General features: G+C 44.3%; 1 protein-coding gene across 1 annotated transcript in view; it reads left to right on the top strand.

Moving 5' to 3' along the window:
- Positions 1-26054, top strand: part of ENPP6 (ectonucleotide pyrophosphatase/phosphodiesterase 6) — a gene marked incomplete at both ends in the record, with an annotated part of 88691 nt that overhangs the window by 15949 nt on the left and 46688 nt on the right. The window contains one exon of the mRNA XM_080928617.1: positions 24303-24482. Within this exon, the coding sequence (XP_080784743.1) occupies positions 24303-24482 (180 nt within the window). The remainder of the gene's footprint in view (positions 1-24302; positions 24483-26054) is intronic.

Here is a 26054-nt window from a genome sequence, read left to right as displayed (position 1 = left end):
ATGTTTTCTACCGATAGAACACAGGTACTTCTTCCTTTCTAGCCTTGATCTTTATAGGCATCTGGGGAATTTTGTGGGATACTTATAGAGAATAGAACCTGTGTCTAGAGAAGATAAGTAACTTGTCTGATATCATGTATCCAGGGAGCGAGTACATCAGGGATGGAACGGGGACCACACACCCCATCTGTTGCTGGGTATGTTTACTTCCCATGGGTAGGGTCATTGTCAGAAGACAATGCTTTATGTCTTCTGAGCCAGTGTTCTCCAGCATTCTGATTGTCTTCCTTTGTTACCAGAAGACAGATCCAGACAAGCAGGGCACAGAACGCACATTTCCAGAATGTGTGCTACATTCTGTGTCCTGCTTTATACATTCAAATACAGCCACAAAAACTGAGTAGCGCAGTAACAATAATTCTCACTTTGCAGATGGGGAGACCTCAGCTTTGAGATACAGAGTTACTTCTCTGCAAGGACACTGTATGTGGAAAAGGTGTGGACACAGAATTCTATCCTGCCCCCATCCCTCTTGATGTCTGGTGGCTTTTCCTTCCTGGTTTCAAGGACAGGATTCACCGGACAACACTCTTCTAAGCATCCCGCTTTCAGACAGAGACCTGTAGCTGCCCGTCCACTCAGATATCCACAGTGCGAGAGTCCCTGCCTTCCCAAGCTTCCTGCGACTAAGCAGCCTCCTGGTTCCCTGTGTTTTAAACCCTCCTTTGTGTGTCTCAATAGACAATGTAACAATAAGCGTGACTGGTGTTGAGTATAAAAGAGCTGATTCAGCCTCGGACACTCAGCTACTTATTCGGAATGGGCAAGGCAGCGCAGTTGTGGAAAGTAGTTTCAACAGGCCTCTTTTGAGAATTCACATCTGGGACACTGACCCAGACCACCAAGATTCAGCTTTAGGCTAGTCGTTTTTAATGGCATTTGATCATGGGGACATAGGGATGGTACGGTGCTTCAGCCAGAGCAGCGTGGGGCCTGCTCCACTTTCTCTCCGCTGCCCCCCTGCCTGCCTCGCACTCTCTGACACGGTGTCAAAACTCAATCAATGCCTCTTTGATTAAAACCTACATCTGTTTATTATTTATTTATTAACTTACTTATTGATTGTGCATGTATATGTGTTGTGTGGCGTGTGGTGTGTGAGGGTCTGGTATGTGTTGGGTATGTGTATTTGTGTATGTGTGTGTGTAATGTGGGGGGTGTGTGTGTTTGTGTGTGTGGTGTGTGTGTGTGATGTGTGTATGTGTGTGTGTGTGGTGTGTGTATGGTATGTGTGTTTGTGTATGTGTGTGCTGTGTCTGTGTGTGTAATTGTGGTGGAGTATATGTGTTTTTGTAAATGTAATGTGTATTTGGTATATGTGTGTGCTGTGTCTGTGTGTATGCATAATATGTGTGTGGTGTGGTATGTATGTGTCTGTATGTGGTGTGTGTGTGGTGTGATATGTGCATGTGGTGTGTTTGTGTATGTGGTATGTGTGTGGTGTGGTATGGGTGTGTGCGGTGTCTGTGTGAGGGTCTGGTATGTGTTGGGTATGTGTATTTGTGTATGTGTGTGTGTAATGTGGGGGGTATGTGTGTTTGTGTGTGGTGTGTGTGTGTGTGATGTGTGTGTATGATGTGTATGTATGTGTTTTTGTGTTTGTATATATGGTGTGTGTGGTGTGTATGTGGTGTGTGTATGTGTGTGTTCAGATCAGGACTCAGATCTTCCCTCTCAACATAAGGGTCCTGGGAACTGAACTCAAGTCTTTAGGCTTGTTACAGGTGCCTTTACCTGTTAACTTGGGTGTCCCATTCTTGTTCTTATAAGTTTCTTTTTTAGCTGTTCTTTTCCACCACACCTAATGCAAAGAAAGCTCTGGCTACCCATCCATTACGGAGCTAATTTCAGCTGAAGAAAAGTCCAAAGGAATGTGGCAAAAAGCCACCTCAGACACAGCTGTGTGGAACTCTTTGCCTTCTTCGCCACAGTGCGAGCCCGCACTCAGCCCAGGAAGCATTCTGGCATCTCAGAGCAGGAGTGGATGTAATTAAGTGTTTTTGCAAACTCTTTCCAAATGTCATAAACAGCAAGTAGGCATGGAAGCCCCACAGTTCACCTTTATAGAAAATTCCAGATTGGTGAGTAGCCCAGCACTCTGGAGCTTTAAAAATCTCTTTCATGTCACCCAAGAGATGTTTTACTTTGGGAGTTCAAGCCAATTATAACCCAGAGCCTGGGAAAATCCTCGTCAATAGCAGTACCCCGAGGCGACGTGGAGTGAGGTAGGGAATGTTCTGTGTTAACTCATCTCCTCCTGCAGGTGGTTCTCAGTCAGCAGGAAAATATGAAATTTTAATAACACATAATAAAAACCCAATATTTCTGCCCAAACAAGATCGCTCCATGTTTTACTTTATCATATTTTCTATTCTTTCAGCTGACTGCCAAATCCAGACACTCCCTTTCGCCCCTTGGCTGCATTCTCATGACAGACTTAGGCTTAAACTGGTGGCCTTTTTGCCCCTTGAAAGAAGTTCTTATGAACGGAGATGTGATGGACTAGAATCAGGAGATGCAGGTCCTAGTCTGGGCTTTGGAAATACACATTTTGTTTCCTGAAAAGAAAACAAAAGTCACTTCAGATGCATGTTTATTTTCTAAACCAATAAGGGGCTTGAAGTTCAAGTTATACATCCAAAGGCTACTGCCCAGGTCTGTTTTGTCTTGATCCTTTGTGGTCTGTTTCCTTTTAGAAACTTCTGACCTTTGATCACACCAATAAAAAGGTTACTGTTTGGCCCTGTGACTATACTTTCTCATCTGTCACCACTACACGGAACACAAATCTCAGCACATAAATCTACAGAGCAGGACATTTGCTTTTCAAGACATAAATTTAGTCTGAGTGCACCCTTCTGCAACCAGCTTGGCTTGAGGTAGAATTTGCGGGGTTAGAAAGTAGGCCAGAAATCTCTAATTAAAATCATGTCCTTCCTTATCAATTTTCCTGCAGAGCCAAGTTGGGTTGTTTCAGGAAGTATGGAATGGCTCTGCTAGGGCCAATCCTAGTTCACTGTAGAATAACCCGCCACTTAGAGCCAAGGCTGTGAAGCGAGGGCCGGTGGGAAAAGGATCCCCTGACGCACACAGGAGGAAATGTGTATTATATTAACCCCAGCAGTCTCTGCGGTAAAGCTAGTAACACAAGAGCAAGTGGACACAGTGGTGGAAGACAGATGGAAGGTTCAAAAAACTGAGTTGGGAAAGAGTGGCAAATACATTGCTTGCATACCCACCTAGCTGTCATTTCACTCTCTAGAATCTTCCCGTTTCTATTCCATTTGAAGTGGCCACGCCCATAAGGTTAGGGTCTGACCTCTGCATGGAAAACAGAGCCCTTCATCACAGAAGGGCTTAAATATAAAGCAAAAAGGCGGGCTGGAGAGGTGGCTCAGTGGTTAAGAGCACTGACTACTCTTCCAGATGTCCTGATTTCAATTCCCAGCACCCACATGGTGGCTCTCAACCATCTATAATGGGATCTGATGCCCTCTTCTGGTGTGTCTGAAGACAGCGACAGTGTACTCATATACCTAAAATAAGAAAATAAGGCTATTTTTTTAAAAGGCAAAAACGTTGCCTTTTAATGGGCCTAGGAGATTACCAATTGACTTCACAGTGGTGGACTTACAAAATCTTCATTTTAAAATGTTCTTCTTCCTTCATAATTATGAATGAAGTTTCCTGAATCTTATCTCACCAGAACCACTTTGTCCTCAAACTAAGTTGTTCCTAGATTTTCAGCCATCTGAGGCAGTTGGAATCAGTTTTCTTTCAGTATTTTTGGTCTGTTTTTATTCGGGGTCTTAAATATATGTATTTAGTATTGTTAGTCTTTCTCTTTCTCTCTGAGTGTTTTTGTGTGTGCTCACCACGTTCTGCACGCAGAGGACCAATAACTGTGGGATCGGTCATTTCCTCTCACCTTAATGTAGGTCCCAGGACTGACCAGGTCTCCAGGCTTGTGCAGTAAGCTTCTTTACCCACTGAGGTATCATGGTAGCCCTTACTTAGGTTTTTGGAGACAGGGTCTCACTCTGTGGCCTGGGCTGGTCTCAAACTCATGGCAGTCTCCTGGCTAGAAGCCCCTGAGTGCTGGGATTATAGTCACACCCAACCTGACAACACTTTGCCAATGTAGGTTTTTCTAAACTTGTTTTATCTGGGCATGACTTGAGTGTCTGTGGGCCTGCAGCCATTGTACCCAGTAACCTAACTTAAGCTAACAGCCTGGCAAGACAGACAAGCCAACAGGTCCAGGGTGACAGTTCCTGCCCATTCCGTCTCCAGGGACATTGCTGCTGGCCTCATTCCCAGAACTTTAAATAAACCTGGAAACCTGGGTGTGGTGAGCATATGGGTCGGGGAGAAGGGAGAGGGAAGGGGAGAGGAGAAGGGGAAGAAAAGTGGGAGGGGAGGGGGAAGAGGAGGGAGGGGAGAGGTGAGGGAGGAGGGGAGGGGGGGAGGGAGATAGAGAGAATAGTAAATACATTACCTCCCTAGCTTAAAACACAAACCTAGAACAATATTTGATCTGACAAAATAGAATTGGGCTGATATTTTAAGAAAATGTTTTCTTTCTAAGCCTTGAAATTTACCCCACAGAAACCAACCTCAGATAATATTTTCTTAAGGAAATACCATTAGAAAAGGCTTAGACCCTGCTTCCAGAATTGAAATATAAATACATGAATAAAAACAAAAGACCACTGGGATTTGTCCCACCAGTTTTACCTAACATTCTTTCCTAAGATGATGTTCTGTGAGTGTGGGCTTCTTTAAGATGAAATCACTCATCTATTACAAGATATCCCTGCTCCTAGGAGTGACTAATTCTAGCATCTAATAATCAAGTTTTACTAAAGAACACAATGCTCTGTGGTAACAGGGGCTTTGTCTTTTTCAAGTCGTGATCAACTCTTCATCCATCCATCCATCCACCCATCCATCCATCCACCCATCCATCCATCCATCCACCCACCCACCCACCCATCCATCCATCCATCCATCCACCCACCCACCCACCCACCCATCCATCCACCCACCCACCCACCCACCCACCCACCCACCCATCCATCCATCCATCCATCCATCCATCCATCCATTCATCCATCCATCCATCCATCCATTCATCCAATCATTGTTATTTCAAAGTTCTTGCCATGTCTACATAATGGGTACAGAACTAGAAATATACTCTGCTAGGTTCCACGTATACACGTGAACTAAATAGGGATAAGTGTCTAGTGCTGTAAAACTTATCCTTTTATAAAATGCTAAACACAAACCTGTAACATCACAGGGTAATTGATTTAGTGGGGAAAGTTAGAATCGGGGGCGGAAGTAAGAATGATCAGAGAGCGCACTTCCCACAGCGTGGGAATGAGAATTTGAGCAGAGGAATTTAGAGAAGGAAGAGAGTTAACCAGGCAGCTATCCAGAGCCAGTGTGTCACAGAGAGGGGGCAGCAAGGGCCACAGATCTGAGACAGGCACAACCTTTGGACAGTGGAAGTACAGCCATGAGCTTAGATAGCTACAGGGGGAAAATAAAAGAGAAAAAAAAGAAGGATGAATGAATGAATGGATGGATGGATGGATGAATGAATGAATGAATGCATTTGTGAAGGCTGAGAGATGAGGTTTGAGAGGTATTTGGTATGGTGGCCATGACAACATGCTGCCCAGATCACCTGCTATGAAAGGAAGCTTTGCCCAGCAGCCATGGCTGACGTCCCTAATTGTGGGAAGCGGATGCTGAAGAGTCATGTCCAGCAGAGATGTAATTCTGACCAGGTCCTCTGAAAGGTGACCAGACTGAGGATGCCGCTGCTGCTGACATTTCCTCGGAGTTGCGAGGATCTTCATCATCCTTCCCTTCCTTGTCTCTTTTTCGCAGATATTTAGATTTTTCCCAAATGAGAGACTGTTCCTGTCCATCTGCCTCTCCCCTTCCACGGTGCAGTCTTGGTATCATTTTCTCTAAGGAGTTGGCCTATGGAGAGGTCATAGCAGGTCACTGCGGTCATCGAGTCTTGTTTTGAGGGTGGTAAAATGTCACATTAGGAAGATACATTTGGGCCTCACCATGGCCCCATATGTCCATCCCTACATTTATTCTCTGAAGAAGATGCTACTGTCTGCACTGTCAACTATCACAGAGAGTGACATGATCTCACACAAGTTAACGTGCATTTGAAAATAGGTATTCTTTAATGAGATGCTATTCTTTTCTCCCAGAGTCCTCGACCTTGTCAGGGATGTAAGTCTGCCCACTTTTCTGTCACCGTGGATCTGACCTCCATGCCTGGTTGAATGGCATGGCTTCCTCGAACCCCTATTCTCCTCCGTAGGGTAGCTGCTAAACTCTAATAAAATTATCCTTGAGTTTTAACATGCTAACTATATAATGATCCATGTACAAATGGGGTTATGTTCTCATATACCAATTATAAACTGAAAATACCATGAGTGAAAGATGCATTTGATACACCTGCCCTACAGGAGAACATTATGGCTTAGTAACTGAATGCTATAGGGTGTCTTTGACTTTGGGATTGTGTGGCTGACAGGGAGCTTTGGCCTAAGGGCCCTATTCAGCATATCTACTATGAAAGGGACTGAGGTTTCTAGTAAATGCATCATTAAAGAGTTGAAATTTGTAAACCAAGCTGTTGTGTGCTTGGTGAACATCTCTCTTTCATCTTAGGAAGCAGAAGCAGGTGGATCTCTGTAAGTTTGAAGCCAGCCCAGTCTTCATAGTGAATTCTGTGCACTTGATGACTCAGGGTTTCGGGTCTTACCTGTTAGTTCATGCATTACCATATTTACTCCATTATTCCTTAGACATAACACAGGTCCTGCAGTTCTGGTGTGAGTTTGCTAAAATCTCAGCAAAAAAAAAAAAAAAAAATGCTGTGTCTGAGCTTGCATGCACATGTGTTAAACAACAGAAAACCCCAGAAATTTCTTCTCTCACAGGTCAGGGGACCAAGAAGACCACCATCCAAGGCTCGCGTCCCTTCAAATGCTCGGAGGGGGACTGTTCTGTGCCTCCCCCAGCTGGGGTGCTGTCAAAGTTGCACAGCATTGTTTGGCTTGTAGACTCACTGCCCCACTGCCTGCCCCATCAATTCCTGGCCTTCTCCTTTTCTAGAGCTGTTAGGACCCACTGGATAATCCAGGAGTCTACTGTGATTCTATCTTTTTAAAAATCGGTTTTCAGCCAGGCATGGTATTATTTGCTTTTAATCCCAGCCTAGGGCTCGAAGCAGAGGCAGAGGCAGAGGCAGAGGCAGAGGCAGAGGCAGAGGCAGAGGCAGAGGCAGAGGCAGAGGCAGGAGGCAGGAAGCAGAGGCAGAGGCAGAGGCAGAGGCAGAGGCAGAGGTAGGAGGCAGAGGCAGAGGCAGAGGCAGAGGTAGGAGGCAGAGGCAGAGGCAGAGGCAGAGGCAGAGGCAGGAGGCAGAGGCAGAGGCAGAGGCAGAGGCAGAGGCAGAGGCAGAGGCAGATTGGTCTACATAATGAAGTTCATGTCAGTCAGTGCTATATACTGACATCCTGTCTCAAAAAAAATTAGTTTTTTAAAAAGTTATGTACAAAGTTGAGTTCTATATTGACATTTTCATCCCTTCTTTATCTTCATCTTCATTCCCTTCCCCAAAACTTCTGGCCCTGTCTCTCACTGGTTTCTTTCTTCTTCTCCCCAGTGTCGGCCCTCTATGCTCACATCACAGTGTCTTACTACTTTCTTTTTATTCATTTTTTAATCTCCTCTTAAGATTTCTCTTTCTTATCTAATGGCTCCTTCTAGTATATGTATACTATTCTAATATATTATACTAACATAGTATATATTACTGTATATACTAATATACTAATTTTCTAATAATATTTGTATATACTACTATCATATATAATATTTTTAATTTTTAAATTAAATTAATAATTTTAATTTTTAATATTATTCTAATACTAATATTAGTATATATAATATATAGTATACTACTATACTATACTAATTGTCTTAGTTAGGGTTTTACTGCTATAAACAGACATCATGACCAAGACAACTCTTATAAGGACAGCATTTAATTGGGACTGGCTTACAGGTTCAGAGGTTCAGTCTGTTGTTGTCAGATGAGATCAGGGCAGCCTCTAGGCAGGCTTGTTGCAGGACAAGCAGAGAGTTCAACATCTTCATCTGAAGGCTGCTACTTGGAGACTGACTTCCAGGCAGCTAGAATGAGGCTCACACACACAGTGACACACCTACTCCAACGAGGCCACACCTCCTAATGGCGCTACTCTCTGAACCAGATATATACAAACCATCATACTAATATAGTATACTGTGTTTATACACACACACACACACACATATCCAGGATCCTCATCTGAGAGCACGTGTGCAGTATCCCCACCCCACCTGCTGGGTCAATTTTGGTGCTGTCTGAGTGTATACAGGTGTGAGAACATCTACTGGAACATGGATAGCCTCTCGTAGACCAAATCCCTGAAGCAAACTGCCTTCCCCTCCTCCAGCAATCATCTGTTACCAGTGTTTTCTCAGATAAGGGTGGGACTTCATGAGCCCTGCCCCGATGCATGTTGAGTCCATAGCTGACGCTTTCTACATCAGCATCCCTAATGTCTGTCAATGGTGGAATGTATCTGTATTCATGGTATCCTAATTTAATTGGCACCATTAATTCTGCAACAGCCGAGGTGGGAGGGGATGAGCCAGGGTCTCAATGTGGAGTCTAGATTCGCCTCAAAGTCTCAGTCTTCCTGCTTCTGCTTCTAAGTACCAGGGTTCTAGGCATCATATTCCACCACACTCTTAATAGCTGGCAATTTAAAATTCACATACTTCTTGGTAGTGAATATTTTCTAATACAATCAAATACTGTGTCAGTCTGAAAGTCTGGTTTAGGGCCAATAGGAAGCATAAATGCAAACAAACAAATAAAAAAACAAACAAAAAGCTGTATCGGTCTTGGATGTTTCTGATGCTGTTATAAAATACCCCGACACATGGGGGTATAGGGGATAAAGGATTGATTTTGGCTCATAGCTCCATCACAACAATAACAAAAACATCTAGGGGACAAAAGTCTAAAACAGCCCAGGTCCCTTTCTTGAGTGGCACAGTTTTCTTTCCTTGTTTGAGGGTGAGGATACAGGCTGCCTTTGTTGTGAGAGAGTCTCCTGTTCCTCAATCGCCTCAACAAGAACCCTTCTCAAGCTTCCTGGTCATTGTTAGACTTTTCACTTATAGAGTGCCTGGCTTCTGCACCACCTGTTAAAAACTTATAAGCTCTCAGTCTGATGAGGATTTTGCTTCTTCCCGGTGGTAATAAAATGCTTTTCTCTAGAACAGCAGGCAGAAATGAAACTGCTCAAAGCAAAGAAAGGAGTCCTAGAAAGTGTCTCCAGAGGTTGGGTACCAAGTACTGAGCCCAGCAGATTGTTTAAGAGGCTTAAATGTCAACCCATGTGTTGTCCAGTGATGCTGTGGGTGGATTATTTATGTCTCTGAACTCAGAAGAAGCAATGATTCAGAGTCATCATGGAGTGGGGTTAGCAGAGTTAGCACAGCTAACATTTACAAGCACATATTACCTGTCCTTCCTTTTACGATGAAGAAACTAGTAGTCTCGAAAGGTGATCAGCAGGTAATTGGTAAAACTGGGGTGCACTGTGGATCTCCATTGGTGCACAGCTGCAGGCTTGTGTAGATAAACACTTCATGACAAGGTTCAAAGACCGTGGCGAGCATTGTTCTCCCTCTTCGGGTCTTCCAACTGTATGGATGCACAGAGTTGTAAACTCAAATGCACAGACTTCATGTTAAAATTCACACTGAGGTGGAGGTCAGTATGGGGCATGTGAGATGCTTACACAGCATGATTAAAGTTTTGAGTTGAGTCTCTCTCCAGCTCAGAAAAAAAATGTATATATATATATATATATATATATATATATATATATATATATATATATATATATATATATATATATATACCTGTAAAATACCATGGGACTTAAAATTAGGAGTGAATTATTTCTGGTCCTGGTTTTACCACCTAGCAGTGGGGAAATGGGGCTCATTTCACCCAAATCTTAGTTGTCTGGCATGTAAAATATCTGCTACAAAAGGCTGCCATCAAGTAATAGGGTCATTCTGAAAATCTCTCAGCACAGAGGCTTGGTTGCTGCTATTACTGTTATTGTTTGGTATATCCCTAGCACCTAGCATCTTGAATATTTTGTTAGCTTGGAAGAGGATTGAAGCATTAGAATACCATATTTTATTTTGGAGATGATCAGTGATTTGGTTGATTCCCTATATTATTTGCAAAAGAAGCATTAGGATACCTTCTGGAGGCTTTTGGCTGTCTCTTTAGACTGTTCCCCTGTTTCTCTTAGTCACATATATTCATTCCTGACTCAGATTTTCAGCAGAGTATGGCTCCTTCACACATATCTTCTTGAGAGTTATGAGAATATCATCCTCTATGGTGGCTGACCACCATAGGCCCTCGTGGCTTCTTCATGCTGTCCAGGCATTTCCCACACAGTTCCTAGATGACATTTTCAGTATTGTGTTGTCTGAGTGTTTCCCACATAGTTCCTAGATGACATTTTCCAGTCTCGACTGTCAGACCCTCTAACCTGGGGCCTTGTCACTGCCCCCCCTCTTATGCTTTGCACAGTATCTGACACCATGCTTTGAAAATAGTCACTACTACAAGGAAGGAGCAGGTGATTAAAGCAGAATGTCCCTAATGGCCTTCTTAACATTGACTCTGCCTTTTGAGACTGAGTCCCAGCAGACTTACCTACTTCCTTAGCAGAAAAACTCCAGGAATGCGTTCAGATCTTCAGATGTTACTGCTTGAATCCTTTGGGAGAGTAGTAAAACCCTCCAGTAAAATGCCAAGTGCCAGACACATATGACCAATGATCTGTGTCATTAAGGTGAGGTTTTGGTACCCTTTTTAGCATCAAATTCAACCATCTACCCTTAGCTCTCATGTCTGTTTTAGAGAATTGGAAACCTACCTCGTCTACAATATACCCAGGGTGCCTGGAACACACTAATTAAGTCAGTCCATGTCTCACAGTGTTGAAAATCTGTGCTTATAAATCTCATTTGATTCTCTTCTCTTTTGGTGGACATCCAGATGTGGAATTACGAGACCCTAGGGTTCAATGAATACTTTTAATGTCCTTGATTAAACACTGCCTAGACACTCCTCCAGGGAGGCCCATCCATGTATACACTTCCTCAAGCAAACTAATTTCACTGCCTTCTTGGATCCTGGTATGTTCAACCTAAAGCTTGTAAGGCCAAAGAAGTAAAACAAGATTACATTGCTTTTTACTTAACCATTTCATAATGCCATCAGACCACAGAGTCATTCAATTGTAGAGGCCTTTAGTGAGGGTCTTAGTTAGGGTTTTAGTGCTGTGAAGAGACACCATGACCAAGACAACTCTTATACAGTTAACATTTAATTGGGGATGGCTTACAGAGGTTCAGTCCATTGTCATCAAGGTGAAAACATGGCAGCATCCAGGCAGGCATGGTACAGGACGAGCTGAGAGTTCTACATCTTCATCTGAAGGCGGCTAGTGGAAGACTCACTTTCAGGCAGGAAGCTATGGTATTAAAGCCCATGCCCACAGGGACATGCCCACTCCAACAAGGCCACACCTTCTAACAGTGTCACTCCCTGGCCCAGATATATACAAACCATCACAGTGGGTGTTATGACTAGAGGGTAGAAGCCATCAGAGTCAAGAAGATGGCATGGACAGAATTCACATAGTTCTGAGGATGGAGCCAGACGCTTCTCATTTTCTTGGTCCAAGTCACATGGCCTGATCTAGTCTCCCGGCTTCTATCCTAGCCTTTCTTAACTCTCCCCATACAGATTCAAGGTTAATCTCTCTGGATGGGAAGGCAGCTGTTTCTGCCTTTATTGATGTGAGGAATGAGAGGAATGAGACCATCCTGGGGTCTGCAGGTTGCAGGGCAGGGCAGATAACTCAGCACAGACAGGAACAAAGCTTCAATCTCAAGACAGTTTAAGTATTAGGACAGAGCTGTGCATTGAATTTCTCTCATGTCATTAGGGTCAGACATTAGGGTCCAGGAACAAGAAGTTTTCCTGACCAAACATCTACCATCCCAAGAAGTCTCAGGCAGTGTCTCTTTTGAAAGAGAATCCTTGGATGCATCCCCCTATACGCAGAATGTGGTATGTATCCACATGATGGTTCGTCACACAGCCCCACCTCACGCTCTTTCATGGCATCTCTCTTGTTCCCTACCCCGCCAGACTCTCCTTGTCCTTCAGTGTGATGAGTCCTCTTTTCTCCAAGAAAAGCATTTGCCCTGCTTGATTTCAGCGTGGCAGCCTCAGAAGCATTCCAAGGCCACCACCGGTGTGTGATCCCGATTTCTAAGATATCTCCTCAGACATCTAGAGCAGCCCCCCAGAGTGAGCTCTTAATGTCCCGGCTCTACTTTCTGAGTAATTTACATCCTACTAACTCTGATCTCAACTCTCTGGTCTTTCCTGCTCACTCACTTCACCCCAGAACCTCAAAATGTTCCTAATGCATGTGGGTTAGAAAACAAATTTCAGCGTGGTGCTATGAGCGTGGCTCACTCTGTCAAGCACTTGTCATATCAGTGTGAGGACCTGAATTTAAGATTTTAAAATAACTCAGTAAAACCTTACATGGATGGGTCAGATGTCATTTAGAAATTGTGGTCTGTCTTGCTGAGTATAACTGTTTGACTCCCTGAACCCTAATCCTTTAGTAGGAAGACAGGTGCAGACATGTTTATGGTAATGTCAGAATTCCAGCATAGGAAGATAGACACGTGAAGCCAGATCAGGATGGTGTGCCCTGTTGTTATCATTGTGTAAGAGGGATCTGGGAGCCGAGGATGCAAATTGGACCCCATCCTTCCAGGACTCACCTCACTACATCTTCTCTTCTGTCCTGTTAGCTCCCTTGACATAGCCTGAATAGCGCCGTCCAGGGAGCGCATCTACACCAGGACCATTTCTTCCTAGCTTGGGTACTAAAAGAAGTTTCAGCATGACAAGGCTCTAACCCATGCAGCCAGGATCCCAGAGCAACTGCCATCGTGGTCATGGGTGGGACACCCTCCTTAGACCAGTTTAGACTAGATGCGAACACTTTACCCCTCACCTCAGCCAAGCACGTCAGGTCCTGTAAGTCACGGAGTGTGCTCCAGGTGGGGTGTCAGAGGAATTCCCCAAGGAGCAGTCGGAAGTACTTCTAGATGGAGAAGCCGTGCTAGAGAGCAGTGCTCCCCGTAGTGACTATACAGGTTGGGGTGAAGTCAGTGACCTGACCAAGAACAAAAAGGAAGGAAAGAAGGGATGAAGTAAAAGATGATAAAATATAAGTACGAATTTAAAGTTCTAGAAGAGAGAGCAAAGCCCAGTAAGGACTAGAGTGGTAGTGGTCTGAGAGATTGAGGATTCGGGAAGATGTCTTAAAACCAGTAAAAATCTCAATCCTGTCCTAGGTGGCTGCCAGGAGCCATCCGTGTCAGAATTCTTGACATGTTTAGTATAGTCCCAAGCAAATGTAAGAAAGCCATGGAGCTTGGAGAACGTTCAAGACAGGCAATGAAAAGGCTGACCACAGGGCTGGCATTGCTTGGCACACCAGCACGCCATCTGGCTATCAGAGAGTAGTGGAGATTATTTTTACCACCACTAGAGGGCAGTGTCAGGCCAGGCATTTCTCAGGTCCTGGGCAGGCATTTCACTCTGCTCTGCTGAATGTTCTTCGGTCAATTACTTGGTGAATTATCTAGTCTAGCGGGAACTCCTTGCGATCCTTTTAACTTCACAGGACTGTCCAGAGTGAAGTGTGGGTAGTGATGTTTCTTTGATTTATCTTTAAGGAGATTAGAAAGTAAATAACAAAGGTCAGTCTTGGTTAGCAATTCCTTATGATTTGGGAAAGACACTGACCAGTGAAGTCCTCATGAATTCTGAGCATTTTCAGCCTGACAGGGGAACAGCTCCGCTCAGATTTGGGCTGATTTCCTCCTTCTTTTCTCTCACTGGTTGGATCAGGAAACTTGATCCTCCAGCTTCAGATCAAGTTTCCAGATCATGGGCTTCTGATGTTTTTTTTTAAAATAAAAGCATTCGGAGCTTTAATTATCCCCCAGATTTGTTATATCCTACATACTTTGAAAGAAAGTTTCTTGAAATATTTTTATTTTGTGTGCATGCATGTGTGTGTGTGTGTGTGTGTGTGTGTGAGTGAGAGTATGTTGAGAGTATGTTTATATGTGTATATATGTGTGTGATAGTGTATGTGTATGAGAATGTATGTGTGTGTATGTATATGTGTGTGCAAAAGTGTATGTGTGTGAGTATGTTTGTATGTGTATATATGTATGTGATAGTGTCTGCATGTGAGAATGTATGTGTGTGTATATGTGTGTGAGAAAGTGTGTGTGTGTGTGTGTGTGTGTGTGTGTGTGTGTGTACATGTACAGGAGCATCATGCTGCACATGTGGCAGGCAGAGAACAACTTTTTGGAGTCAGTTCTCACCCTCTGCCATGTTAGGCCCAGGGATTGAACTCAAGAGACTAGGCTTAGCAGCAGACACCCTCCGCCATCTCATTGGCCCGTTAGATGCTCATTTTTGCCAGCGTAAGTCATGTAGTGTTGATGCTAGGTTCTGTGAGGCAGATATAATGCTGGCCTACCTAAGCTCACAGCCTCAGTGCAGACACACCCATACAGTCAGACCAGCTTCTCTTTCTGTAGTCTGGGGTGAACAGCTCCCCTGTAGCTTATGTTGACATTATAGCCACTGTCCCAGACAGTGATTAGAGGAAATTTGGGGTAGACACAGGGTCCTGCTTAATAATTTGGGTGTGCTGTGCTTCCTGGGCCCTGTGCTGAAAGATAATCTGCTCAGGGAAGAAAGAATAAACTCAATGAGCAATTCAGCACTTTCTAGGTGAGAGAAGTATCTCTTTACTGCACTGATAATTTCAGTTTAAGGGGTTTATACCGTGTTTGTGTGTGTGTGTGTGTGTGTGTGTGTGTGTGTGTGTGTGTACACATGTGTGTGTACATATGTGTGAGTGAGATTGTATACGCATGTATGTATGTGAGTGCATATGTGTATGTGTGAAAGTATATGTGAGTGTATGTGTATATGTGTTTGAGAGTATATGTGTGTATATGTGTGTTTGAGAGTGTGTGTGAGTGTGTGTATATATGTGTGAGAGAGTGTGTGTGTATATGTGTGTGAGAGTGTGTGTGAGAGAGAGGATGTGTGTATATGTGTATGTGCAAGTGTGTGTATGTGTGAGAGTGTGTATATGTGTGAGAGTGTGTGTGTGTTGGTGGGTTTTGTTGATGTTTTATTTTAAGTTAGCCAAGACAGTAGCAGGAAGTGTGAGAACAGGTATCCAGGACTCGTGAGTAAGTCATGGCCTCACAATCCTTTCAGAGGAGGACCTGGGACATCACTTGACCCACTGAGCTTTGCTGAGCTGCAAAGCTTTTTGGGTTTGTTTCTCTTCTCTGCTTTTCATCCTTGTACCCTGCCTCCCTTTTTTAAGTTCCGAGGAGCCCAGGACCTTGCACAAGCAAAGACTCTACCATGGACCTACACCCTCAGCCCTGATTTCTTATTTGAAAGTTGGATACCATCAAGCCTTCTGCCAAGGTTAAATGATGCTGGGTCAGTGCCTGGGGTAACACAGGCCATTGGTAAGTGCATATGGATGTGCACATCTCCACTAAAGGACTACCGTATTGAGCAGTGTATACTTTTAAATGGTGGCTAGGAAGGGTTGGTGATGGGCTGACTACCTGGACATTAAAAGCAGGTTAATGCAAGAAACAGTAATCAATCTCACAGAAGCGAGATAGATTGTTTCAACAACTATGAAGACACTAAAATCATCACCTCAGAGAGGTGACATCAGTAGGTAGAGACTTTGAGGTGATCAGGTAAGGAAGACAAAGCCCTTGAGAAAGAAAGAAAAGACCCAACAGAGATGCCTACCCCAATCCCTGGCGTTGCCTCCCCAGCTTGCCCTTCCTCTGTGTGAGGTTGGGGTGGGGCCACTGTGAGAGCAACCAACCTCTTTGCACCCTGAATCTGTAGCCTTCACTTCTGAATTTCTCAGCCTTCATAACTTCGGGAAATATATTTCTGCTGTTTTTATTTATTTATTTTTATTCACTTTACATCCTGATCGCATCCCCTCCCCCGTCACAATTTCACTCTTACAATTCCTTCCCCATACTGCCCCTTCTCCTTCTCAGAAGAGGGAAGTCCACCTTGGGTACCAACCTACCCTGAGGGTGTTTAGTTTAAACACAGATCTAGGCATATCTTCTTCCACTGAGACCCTACCAGGCAATCCAAGTAGGGGTGAAGGGGATCCAATGGCAGGGAACAGAGACCGAGACTCCCCCTACCCCACTTGCTAGGGGACCCACGTGAAGAGCAAGCTGCACATATGCTACAAATGTGTAGGGGTCTAGGTCCAGTTCCTGAATGCTGTCTGGCTGGTGGCCGAGGCTCTGTGAGCCTCCATGGTCCTGTCCCAGGTTAGTTAACTCTGTGGGTCATGTAGTGTCCTTGAGTCCTCAGCTCACTCACTATTCAGTAAGCCACCTAGGGCTCTTCCTGATGTTTGTTTGTGGGTCCCTTTATCTGCTTCTATCCACTGCTGAATGAAGCCTCGCAGGAGAGTTACATTAGGTTCCTGTCTGCGAGGACAGCAGAGTATCATTTATAATGCTAGGGGCTGGGTCTCTCACGTGGGATGGGTCTCGGGTTGGGGCAGTCATTGGATGGTGTTCCTACAGTCAGCTACATTTTTATCATTGCACATTTTATAGGCAAGACAAATTTTAATAAATAATAAAAGAACACTTTTCTCCCCTTGCCTCCCTCTTAAAAGAGGGAGAAGGGCAAGCTGATCAGCTGGTTTACAATACTTGATCGAAGTTATTGTTAGTTCATACTCCTGGGAAGCTGGCTCTGATGGGCGCCTGTCACTTTGTAGCACCAAGGGTCACTTGGGTGATGATCTGGAATCTGGCCACCGGTTCTTTTAGAGATCATTCATGGGCCAATTAAAAGCTTGACTGGAGAAACCTGGCTTGGATCCAAGACCTATCAGCGCAGCATTCTTTATTAATAGAATTCCCCATCCTTATGACTCATTACTGCCCCAGGTCACACAGCTGGAGAACTGCCCTGGGCATGAAGATTCCTGTCCCCAGGAAGAAAGAGAACAGGAGAGAGGGCTCCCACTGCCTGCAACCAGGCAGTACTGGAGGAACAGGAGGGGTGTCTGTGAGTTTCAAGTCACCATCTTTGTAAGTCTGAGGAACCTGATGTCCCTGGGGGAGCTTGCCACCAGGAAGTCGAAAGGTAGGGCTTCATGGTAGAGATGTTGGCTGAATTCCTTCTACTGGAGAGGTGTCAGAATAAGCAGGTTTCCCCTCCAAACCCCTTCTTAAGAAGGCATCAAAATGTCCAAAGAAGCCTTTTTTTCTGTTTTTCTTTTTCTTTCCTCCTCCTCCTCCTTCTCTCTCTCTGTCTCTCTCTCTCTGTCTCTCTCTGTCTCTCTCTCTCTCTCTCTCTCTCTCTCTCTCTCTCTCTCTGGTAATGAACTCAGTCATTTTCTGAGTTTTCACAAAGATCAAAGTGACCCTTACCATCTGAAAACTGTTTTCTGCCTGCTTCCTCTCTTCCTTCCTTCCTTCCTTCCTTCCTTCCTTCCTTCCTCCTTTCTCCTTTCTTTTTCCCCCTTTGCTGTACTGAAGGCTGAAACTGGAACTTTATCAGAGCCTTATCTCTAGCCTCAACTCCTTTGAGCATTAATAAAAACAAACTCTCCAAACTAAATGTATCCAAAGCAGAAATCCAAAACTCTCTGTTTTCTTCTCATACAGGAAAAATAATTATTTTTAATTACATATTTTTAAATTCATTATTAGGGAAATGCTCGAAACTACTGGGCCCTACAGAATCCTAAGGAAATGCTTCCCATCCACCCACATCCCCCCCCCCATCTGGTGACCTCAAAACTTTGAGTGTGAACGTCTCCAGTGAAAAATCTCTCCCCCTTTTAGCATCGACGGTTATTTTTATTGCAGGTTTTATGCCTCGCACTATAATCAAAGCCTGAAATCTCTTGCTATCTTGGCCTTGCAATATTTGTGACTCACCCTAATCAAGACCCTGTCTGGCACACACATCCGCAGTCACTTTGAACGAAGTGCAAATTGTGAGCTGCTTCTTCCAACTTAACCCTGCCTGCTTTATTTAAAACCATTCCTTTACCGTATGAAAAGCCTATCTTCGGACACGTTAGGAAAACAGCATATATCTCCCAACAGATATCACAGGGCTGATATACAAAGCAAATTTCAATTTGAAAGTTAAGTGCTTGGAGCAATGAGTGGTTAATTCTTTTATATGTCTTGGCTGAGGGGACTCTGTCTGAAAGAGCACTAACCTAAACAGTCTAACTTAATCCTTAGACTCCCAAATGTTCAAGGATATGTGCTAAGAGGAGTCTGGCGCGTGGAAATCGGACTTACATAACATCTCCTTAAGCTGCCTGACTCGGAATTGGACATATAAAGATATTTCTTGGCGCCATGTCAGTTTGAGGGGATGTGTATATATGACCAGTGTCTAAAATGCATTAACCCGGGACCCCAGATTTCAGAATTTTGGGAGCCTCTTCTTCCACAGCTGGGCTCTTTCCAGAGGGAGAGGAAATCTGAGATCACAGACTCCTCTGTGGGCTGTTATCCTGTGCTTACAAGGATGCTGTCGGGCAGTAGTTGGTGGTAAGAGATGACAGTCTGCCCAGTACTCTGAAGTGCTGTGTGCCACCATGGGGACAGCTTGGTGTCTGAGACAGTTGCTGTGAGAGTGGCCAAAGCTTGGAGGTCTGGGCTGGGAATAGATTTTGGTGCTGGCAAGCATATGACTCAGTTTACCCCAACACTGTTTGTTCACTGGGTCTGTTGTCTCTACCCTACCACCCAGGCTCTTAAACCTTAATTTTTTTCCACCTGCCAGCATCTCTGTATATGGGGGGTATACTGAACAACTACAAGGCAAAAGCACCTAGAGTGAGATGCCTTCTGGGTGCCTAAGGACTCTGGCAATTACGGTTCGCTGTAAACTTCCCAGCAAACACCTGTCAAGGTTCACCTCCCCACACACCCCCCATATCCACTCTCTAAAACTTCGTACCTCCAGAATCTCACTCCAACCTCCGGATCCCAACTAAGATGCCCCAGGGAGATGGTCCATCTCGCAGACTTCAGCCCTGGCCCTCACACTCTGGTCTGATGTGTTCCCATGAATTCATCCAGTGCTCAAAGGCAATAGTTTCATAGATCACCTAAGAGTAGCCACACACACAAAAATGCCATATGCTATTTGTGTGTGTATGGGGGGGGGCTCATTAAGTTTGTGCTCAAAGACCTCCAGTGGATGCCTCTAAGAACACATAGGATTCATCCCTGGTCATAGCATGCTACTCCCTACATAAAGACTTAAAAGGAAATGAGGTCTACAAACTAGGCACAGGAAGAGGCTAACAATCACAACTCATATTAAAGAGCACCCAGGACCTCTTACTGCTGCGGCCATCTGAAGTAGGGGGCTCTCAACGGGAAATACTGTCTCTCAAGTTCTTCGGTTTTCTTAGAGTTCTATGAGAAGTATATTTAGGAGCCAATCAGAAGCTCTGGAAGGCAGACTTGCTGCTGAGGATCAGTAAAGTTTAGAGAGAGATTTGGAAGTGGGTACTATGTAGAGAATGGAGAAGGCAGGAATTAGCTGAAGGAGCCCTGGACTGAGGCACCGGGAGAGAAGCCTGCAACAGCTAACAGTAGGCTTGCCTGCTACTCATCTGCAAGATCTTTGGTTCCGTGATCCTCTGACTGGGGAACTTTACTCCTAGGTCTTCAGCCTGTAAGTTGCTGAGTTCATCATCACCGGTGATGTCATCACCACCACTGATGTCAGCAACGTAACCGATGTCATCATCACCAACCATGTCTTCTATTTTACTCATTCACAAACAAGAAAGCCTGAAGTTGTGTCACCTCCTCATCTCCCAGGGACAAAGTCATTTAACTTTTGATGCATTATTATGTTAGACATGCAGAGGCCAGCCTCAGTCCCCAGCATCTGAAAGAATACATACACACATTTCTGGAAATTTCTATTTTTACTCTAAAGACATCCCTTAAACTGGCTAAGGTGGTATGCCAATTTTCAGAGCCAAACTCTAGATACACTTTGGTACTACAGTAGGAAGCTGTTAGATTTGCTTACTGGGGGATCTGGGATACATAACGTGAAAGATGCAAAAAGTAAAAGTCATTCAAAGAACACAACAGAGAGCAGGGACATGTGCTGGGGGCATGCAGGATGGCAGAAACTTTTTATCTGCTGGAAAAGTAGCTTTGAATGATTTGAATCAAATGCAAATGCAATTTAAGAAGAAATAACTGACCATGTGAAAGTCAACATCACATCATAGAAGCTCTGGGGGGTGGGGTAGAGAGATGACTCAGCAGGTAAGAGCACTGGCTACTCTTCCAGAGGTCCTAAATTCAATTTCCAGCAAGCACATGGTGGCTCACAACTATCTGTACTGGGACCCGATGTCCTCTACTGATGTGTCTGAAGAGAACAACAGTGTACTCACAGACATAAAATAAATAAATGTTGACGAAGAAGAAGAAAAAGGAGGAGGAGGAGGAGTAGAAGAAGAAGGAGGAGGAGGAGAAGGAGAAGGAGAAGAAAGAGAAGAAGAAGAAGAAGAAGAAGAAGAAGAAGAAGAAGAAGAAGAAGAAGAAGAAGAAGAAGAAGAAGAAGAAGAAGAAGAAGAAGAAGGAGAAAGACTTACTGAAAACTAACTAATAAACTTAACACATGTCTCCTGTTGAATAAAAACTAGTTCTGACACTTGATGATGGGCAGGCAGTCTTATGCAAGGAAGAGCCATCAGGTAGTCATGAGGAGTCTCTGGAATGGGAGCTTCCAGCAGGGGAGAGACAATGGGCTGAAGTACAAGCAAGGCTCTGTGGATAGCATAAACCAGAGGGGGGAGAAACAAGCTCCACAGATGTGTAAAAATAGATGTGGGTCAGGCAGGAATACAGAGATGGGCGTTCGTAGGCTGTGAGGCTGGTACACAGAGTTTTGTTTGGTTCTGTTCTGTTTTCTCAGCTACCACGTTCACTCCAGCAATAAAAATGCAAGACAAATGCTAGGGAAAGGGAATCTGCTGGAGTCGGGCTCCGGCAGCTCCGAGCATGTACTGACCACCTTGCTGAGCTCCTGGGGGCAAAGGCAGCTGAACTCTCAGAGCAGCTGAGCAAGAAGTATACAGCCTCTTTCTGTGCTTCCAGAAAGGTGGTTGCTTGTTTCTAGAACAAAGGGCTAATCCTGGGGACTGGCCCAGCACCTGTTGTCAACCTTTGAAGAACATAGGGTAGTCCACCCAAAGACCCAACCCTTGATCATGAGTCTGTGGTGACTTGGTGACATAGCTGGGTCCCACAGGAATGCTCTCCAGTCCCGACCCTCTCTCTTTATCCTCACCTCTTCTTCCTTTGCTGCTTCCCTCCTCTCAATTCAGATGAAACAGCTCAAGAGTGTACGAGACGCCTCCCATGATATTTCAGCTAGATGGAAGGGAGGGAAGAAAGATGGAAGGGCGTGGGATCTTGGGATTCAGAGCCCCAAAGACGGAGGTTGAAGGAAGAGTTTCTTAGTCAGGGTTTCTATTGGTGCAATGAGACATCATGACCAAGAAAGCAAGTTGGGGAGAAAAGGGTTTATTCAGCTGACACTTCCACACTTTTGTTCATCACCAAAGGAAGTCGGGGCAAGAACCTGGAGGCAGGAGCTGATGCAAAGGCCATGGGGGTGTTGCTTACTGGCTTGCTCTCATGGTTTGCTCAGCCTGCTTTCTTACTGAACCCAGGACCACCAGCCCAGTGATGACACCACCTACAATGAGCCCATCCCCCATCCATCACTAATTGAGAAAATGCCTTACAGCTGATCTTACAAAGGCTTTTTCCTCATCTGAAGTTTTTTTTTTCTTTTTTTTTTCTGATGATTCAAGCTCGTGTCGAGTTAACAAAACAAAACAGAACACGACGGTACTGCCTTCTGACACTGGGGTTTGGTGGTAGTTTAAGTACTTTACTTTTGATGGTTATGTGCTTCATGGTATCTTCTATAAACTATTTTTTGCTGTGGAAAATTCTCACAGTTGCCTCCTGGAAGCTGCCTCAAGGTGACAGAAGTGTCTGAATCCATTGTTCTGAAGGAAGAACTCATAAGGGCTTTTGCTGAGGGGGCGGCGTTTGACTCCCCTGAACTAAAAGGAGTGATGGATTTGAATAGAGAAGAGCTCTGTCTCTACTCCATGAACTAGTTAGAGCTCAGTTCTCCTTAGCAACAGAGGCAGCGATGAGGGTCCTGATTCTGGAGAGAAGCTTCTAGCTTCTGTTTCCCGGAAGCTGGTCTCTATGCAAAGATCCTCTGATGGAGATTAAATTAAAAACTACTGGAGGGCTCTGCATTTATCATGGTATATAGTAGACAGGAGTGTGTGTGTGTGTGTGTGTGTGTGTGTGTGTGAGAGAGAGAGAGAGAGAGAGAGAGAGAGAGCACTTGTGCATTCGCACGTGTATGTGTATATGTATTTAATTAGTGTGTTGCAATTCCTTAACCATGGTGATCTGTTCTGTTTCACTTTTAAATTTTATTAGTTGACAAGCAAAAACTTCAGTGGGGATCAAACTACTAACACTACAGCTTTGAGTAAAAACTCTTTCATTTAGTTCTTTGACCTTTACATTTAAGAGACAGCTTGTGGAGTGTCTGGCTTTCTATGGCAAGAGATCAAGATTTCCCTTTTTGTAAATTTTGGCCTTCAGCTTTTCAAAATTGTCCTTGGTAGTTCTTCTTTGTTTTTGTTGAAGAATAGAGTTTTGGGCCTGGGGAGACTGGAAGGAACAACAGCCGCAGACAGACAAAGAACACACCCTGGGTCCTGTTTAAGTGTCGTCTCTGTGCCAAATGACATTCACTCAAATCGCAGCCATTTTCTTGATGCCCTTGTCAATGTTTGTGTTATTTTTACTCTAAAGATGAAACAGATTTGCTCTAAAAGAAGTCATTTCATCAAATGTTCCAACGAGTCCCAGCAATTCTCTTCTGGGGACAGAGCTCTGTCCGTAGAACCAACCCACTTTGGTACCTGACTCCATGTGGAGAGGTGTTTTCTTGCTTTATTTTCTCAACTGGAGTCTGTTTTTGCATTATTAGGTTCCAAATATTATAAAGTCAACAATGATGTAGTAACTTGTCTTTTCCAAGAAAGGAGAGAATCTTGTTCCTAGCAGCTGGGTCCCCTGCTGGGTTCCCTATCTTGTGGGAAGCAAACTGAGGGGACGCAGAGCTGTCTCTGGGGTGATAATCCAAACCACCTGACCTAAGAATTCACTCTTTCCAGGCTGAGGCATGTGTAGACCTTAGGCTATGGAGAGATGGCCAAATTCTACCCAAAGTATCTCCCCTATAACTACAATTTGTTTTTTAGTGTATGTGTGCATGGGCACGTGTGTGTGTGTGTGTGTGTGTGTGTGTGTGTGTGTGTGTGTGTGTTGCACACACAGAAGTCAAAGGACCAGAGGTCAGAGGATAAGTTGAGAGAACTAGTCACTGTGTTGGTTCTGGGGATTGAACTTCGATCTTCAAGCTTTGTGGCAAGCCCCTTTACCAGCTATGCTTCTCACCAGTCCCCTCAATGTAACTTAAAACAGAGCATTTTGAAAGATCTAGCTGTATGCAAGAGATCCCATCGGCAACAAGTGGGTATCTGTTGTATTTTTGAGACAGAGTCTCCTTACGCTGATCTAGCATCTGGTGTGTAGACCCGGCCGGTCTCTCATTGGTGGCTATCCTTTTGTCCTCCTGGCATTATTGATAAAAAGTCAGTCGAGGCCTCTGTATAACAACAGAAAAGAATGAGGTACTTTCTCACCTCCCTAAATGAGCAGGAGGCGCTTCTGCAATTGGATTAAACAAGAGTTGCAAACAAACAATAAGGTGACCACTTGCCTCCTCGTCCCCACAGGCCGCCACTGTGAGGTACACCAGATGACCGGAAACTACATGTGGGACCCCAGAACCAACAAGTCATTTGACATCGGGGTCAACCGGGACAGCCTGATGCCCCTCTGGTGGAATGGGTCAGAACCCTTGTGGATCACCCTGATGAAAGCCAGGAGGAAGGTCTACATGTATTACTGGCCAGGTGAGTGTGCCGAGCTCCAGGCCCTTCCCTGCTTCCCATCTCAACAACAGAGTCTGCACAGAAAAGACCAGGCCATGGCTAAAAGACGGGCATTTTTTACCTACAAGCTATGCTCTGTGGGCACATTAACATTTTGTTAGTAATATTTTGAACTTAATTTTTTTCTTAGAGGTATCTATTTTATATGGAACAAATTTCCCCATCCCCACCCCTCCTAACCCCATCACCCCCTTTTCTTGTCTCTCCCAACTCACACCAATCCCCTTTTACTCACCTATAAGTTCTACTCCCATTTAATGTATACATGCTTGATTTTATATGACTCTATAAAAACCCAGACACCACAGTGAGGGAAAACATGTGGATCATTGTCTTTTCCTAAGGCTGTCCTCCTTTGCTTGTCTCCAGTTGCGTTCATTTTCCCACAAATGAGATAAAAGCCACAGTGTACATTGGCTGCCTTCTCCTTGGCTGACTCTCTGGGGCCGTCCGCTTAGGTTGCTCCCGTGAACTGACACTCAAGTGTTCTGTGAGGAGACCTAGAGGTTTTTGAATAAATGCTCAGGAGTGGTGGAGCAGGGTCACATGGTAGCTCTGTCACTAGTTTGTTGAGAACCCTCCATACTTGATTTGTGGCGTTCGGACTAGCTTACTTTCCTGCCAACAGACCACGAGGATTTCATCTTGTCCAGCTTTGTGCCAACACTTGTTGTTTGTTTTCTTAGGAGCCGTTACTCTGACTGGAGTGGAGTTTCGATTTGGAATTCTGCAATTTTTAATGAGGCTGATTTTTTTCAGACAATTACATTTTTTTTCCTTTATGGACTGTCTGTCTTTCTCATTGTCCCACCTGCTAACTGGGTTTCTTGTTTTGTTTTGAGTTCAGTATATAGTCTGGATAATAACCATCTGCCAGATGCATAAGTGGCAAAGATATTCTATGGGCACATTTTGAAAATTTCATTCTTGAGCTCCACAGTGTCACTGGGTATGGCGTCATGTCCCGGTTTTCTCAGTCCACAGTCATGTGCTTCATTTTTATTTGCAACCGTCTCACTATGTGAGGGAGATCAATCTCAGTTCGCTCACTGACTTTTCACAAAGGAATCAAATATGCCATTCCTATATGCTGTTTTCAAAATAATATATTTATTCTTTGAGAGTTTCATCCAACATATTCACATTCCTATACATTTGCAGCAAAAAAAAGAAAGAAAGAAAGAAAAAAGAAAAAATAGAAAAAAGGAAATGGAAAACCAAAGTCTGGCTGTTTGGTAATATATTACATAATACCTCTTATGGCTGACTCCCTTTACACATCCAGATAATTGGGAAGCAAAACTATTTTCCTATAGTCTACTGTGAAATGTCAGTGGGTACTGTCATCCTGTCCACTGAATAGCTTTCATTAAGGATGAGAAGATTCAGGGACAGACAAGGCATTCACAGACAAACGGGAAGACACAGGTTCAATCTCCAAAACCCACATACTGAAAGAACAGACTCAAGCAAGTTTTCTTCACACACACACACACACACACACACACACACACACACACTCACTCACACAGT

Source organism: Micromys minutus (genome assembly GCF_963924665.1).
Source record: "Micromys minutus genome assembly, chromosome: 14".
Classification (NCBI taxonomy): Eukaryota; Metazoa; Chordata; class Mammalia; order Rodentia; family Muridae; genus Micromys; species Micromys minutus.
The sequence above is the reverse complement of the archived record's forward strand: the minus strand, read 5'-3'. Positions and strand labels throughout refer to the sequence as shown.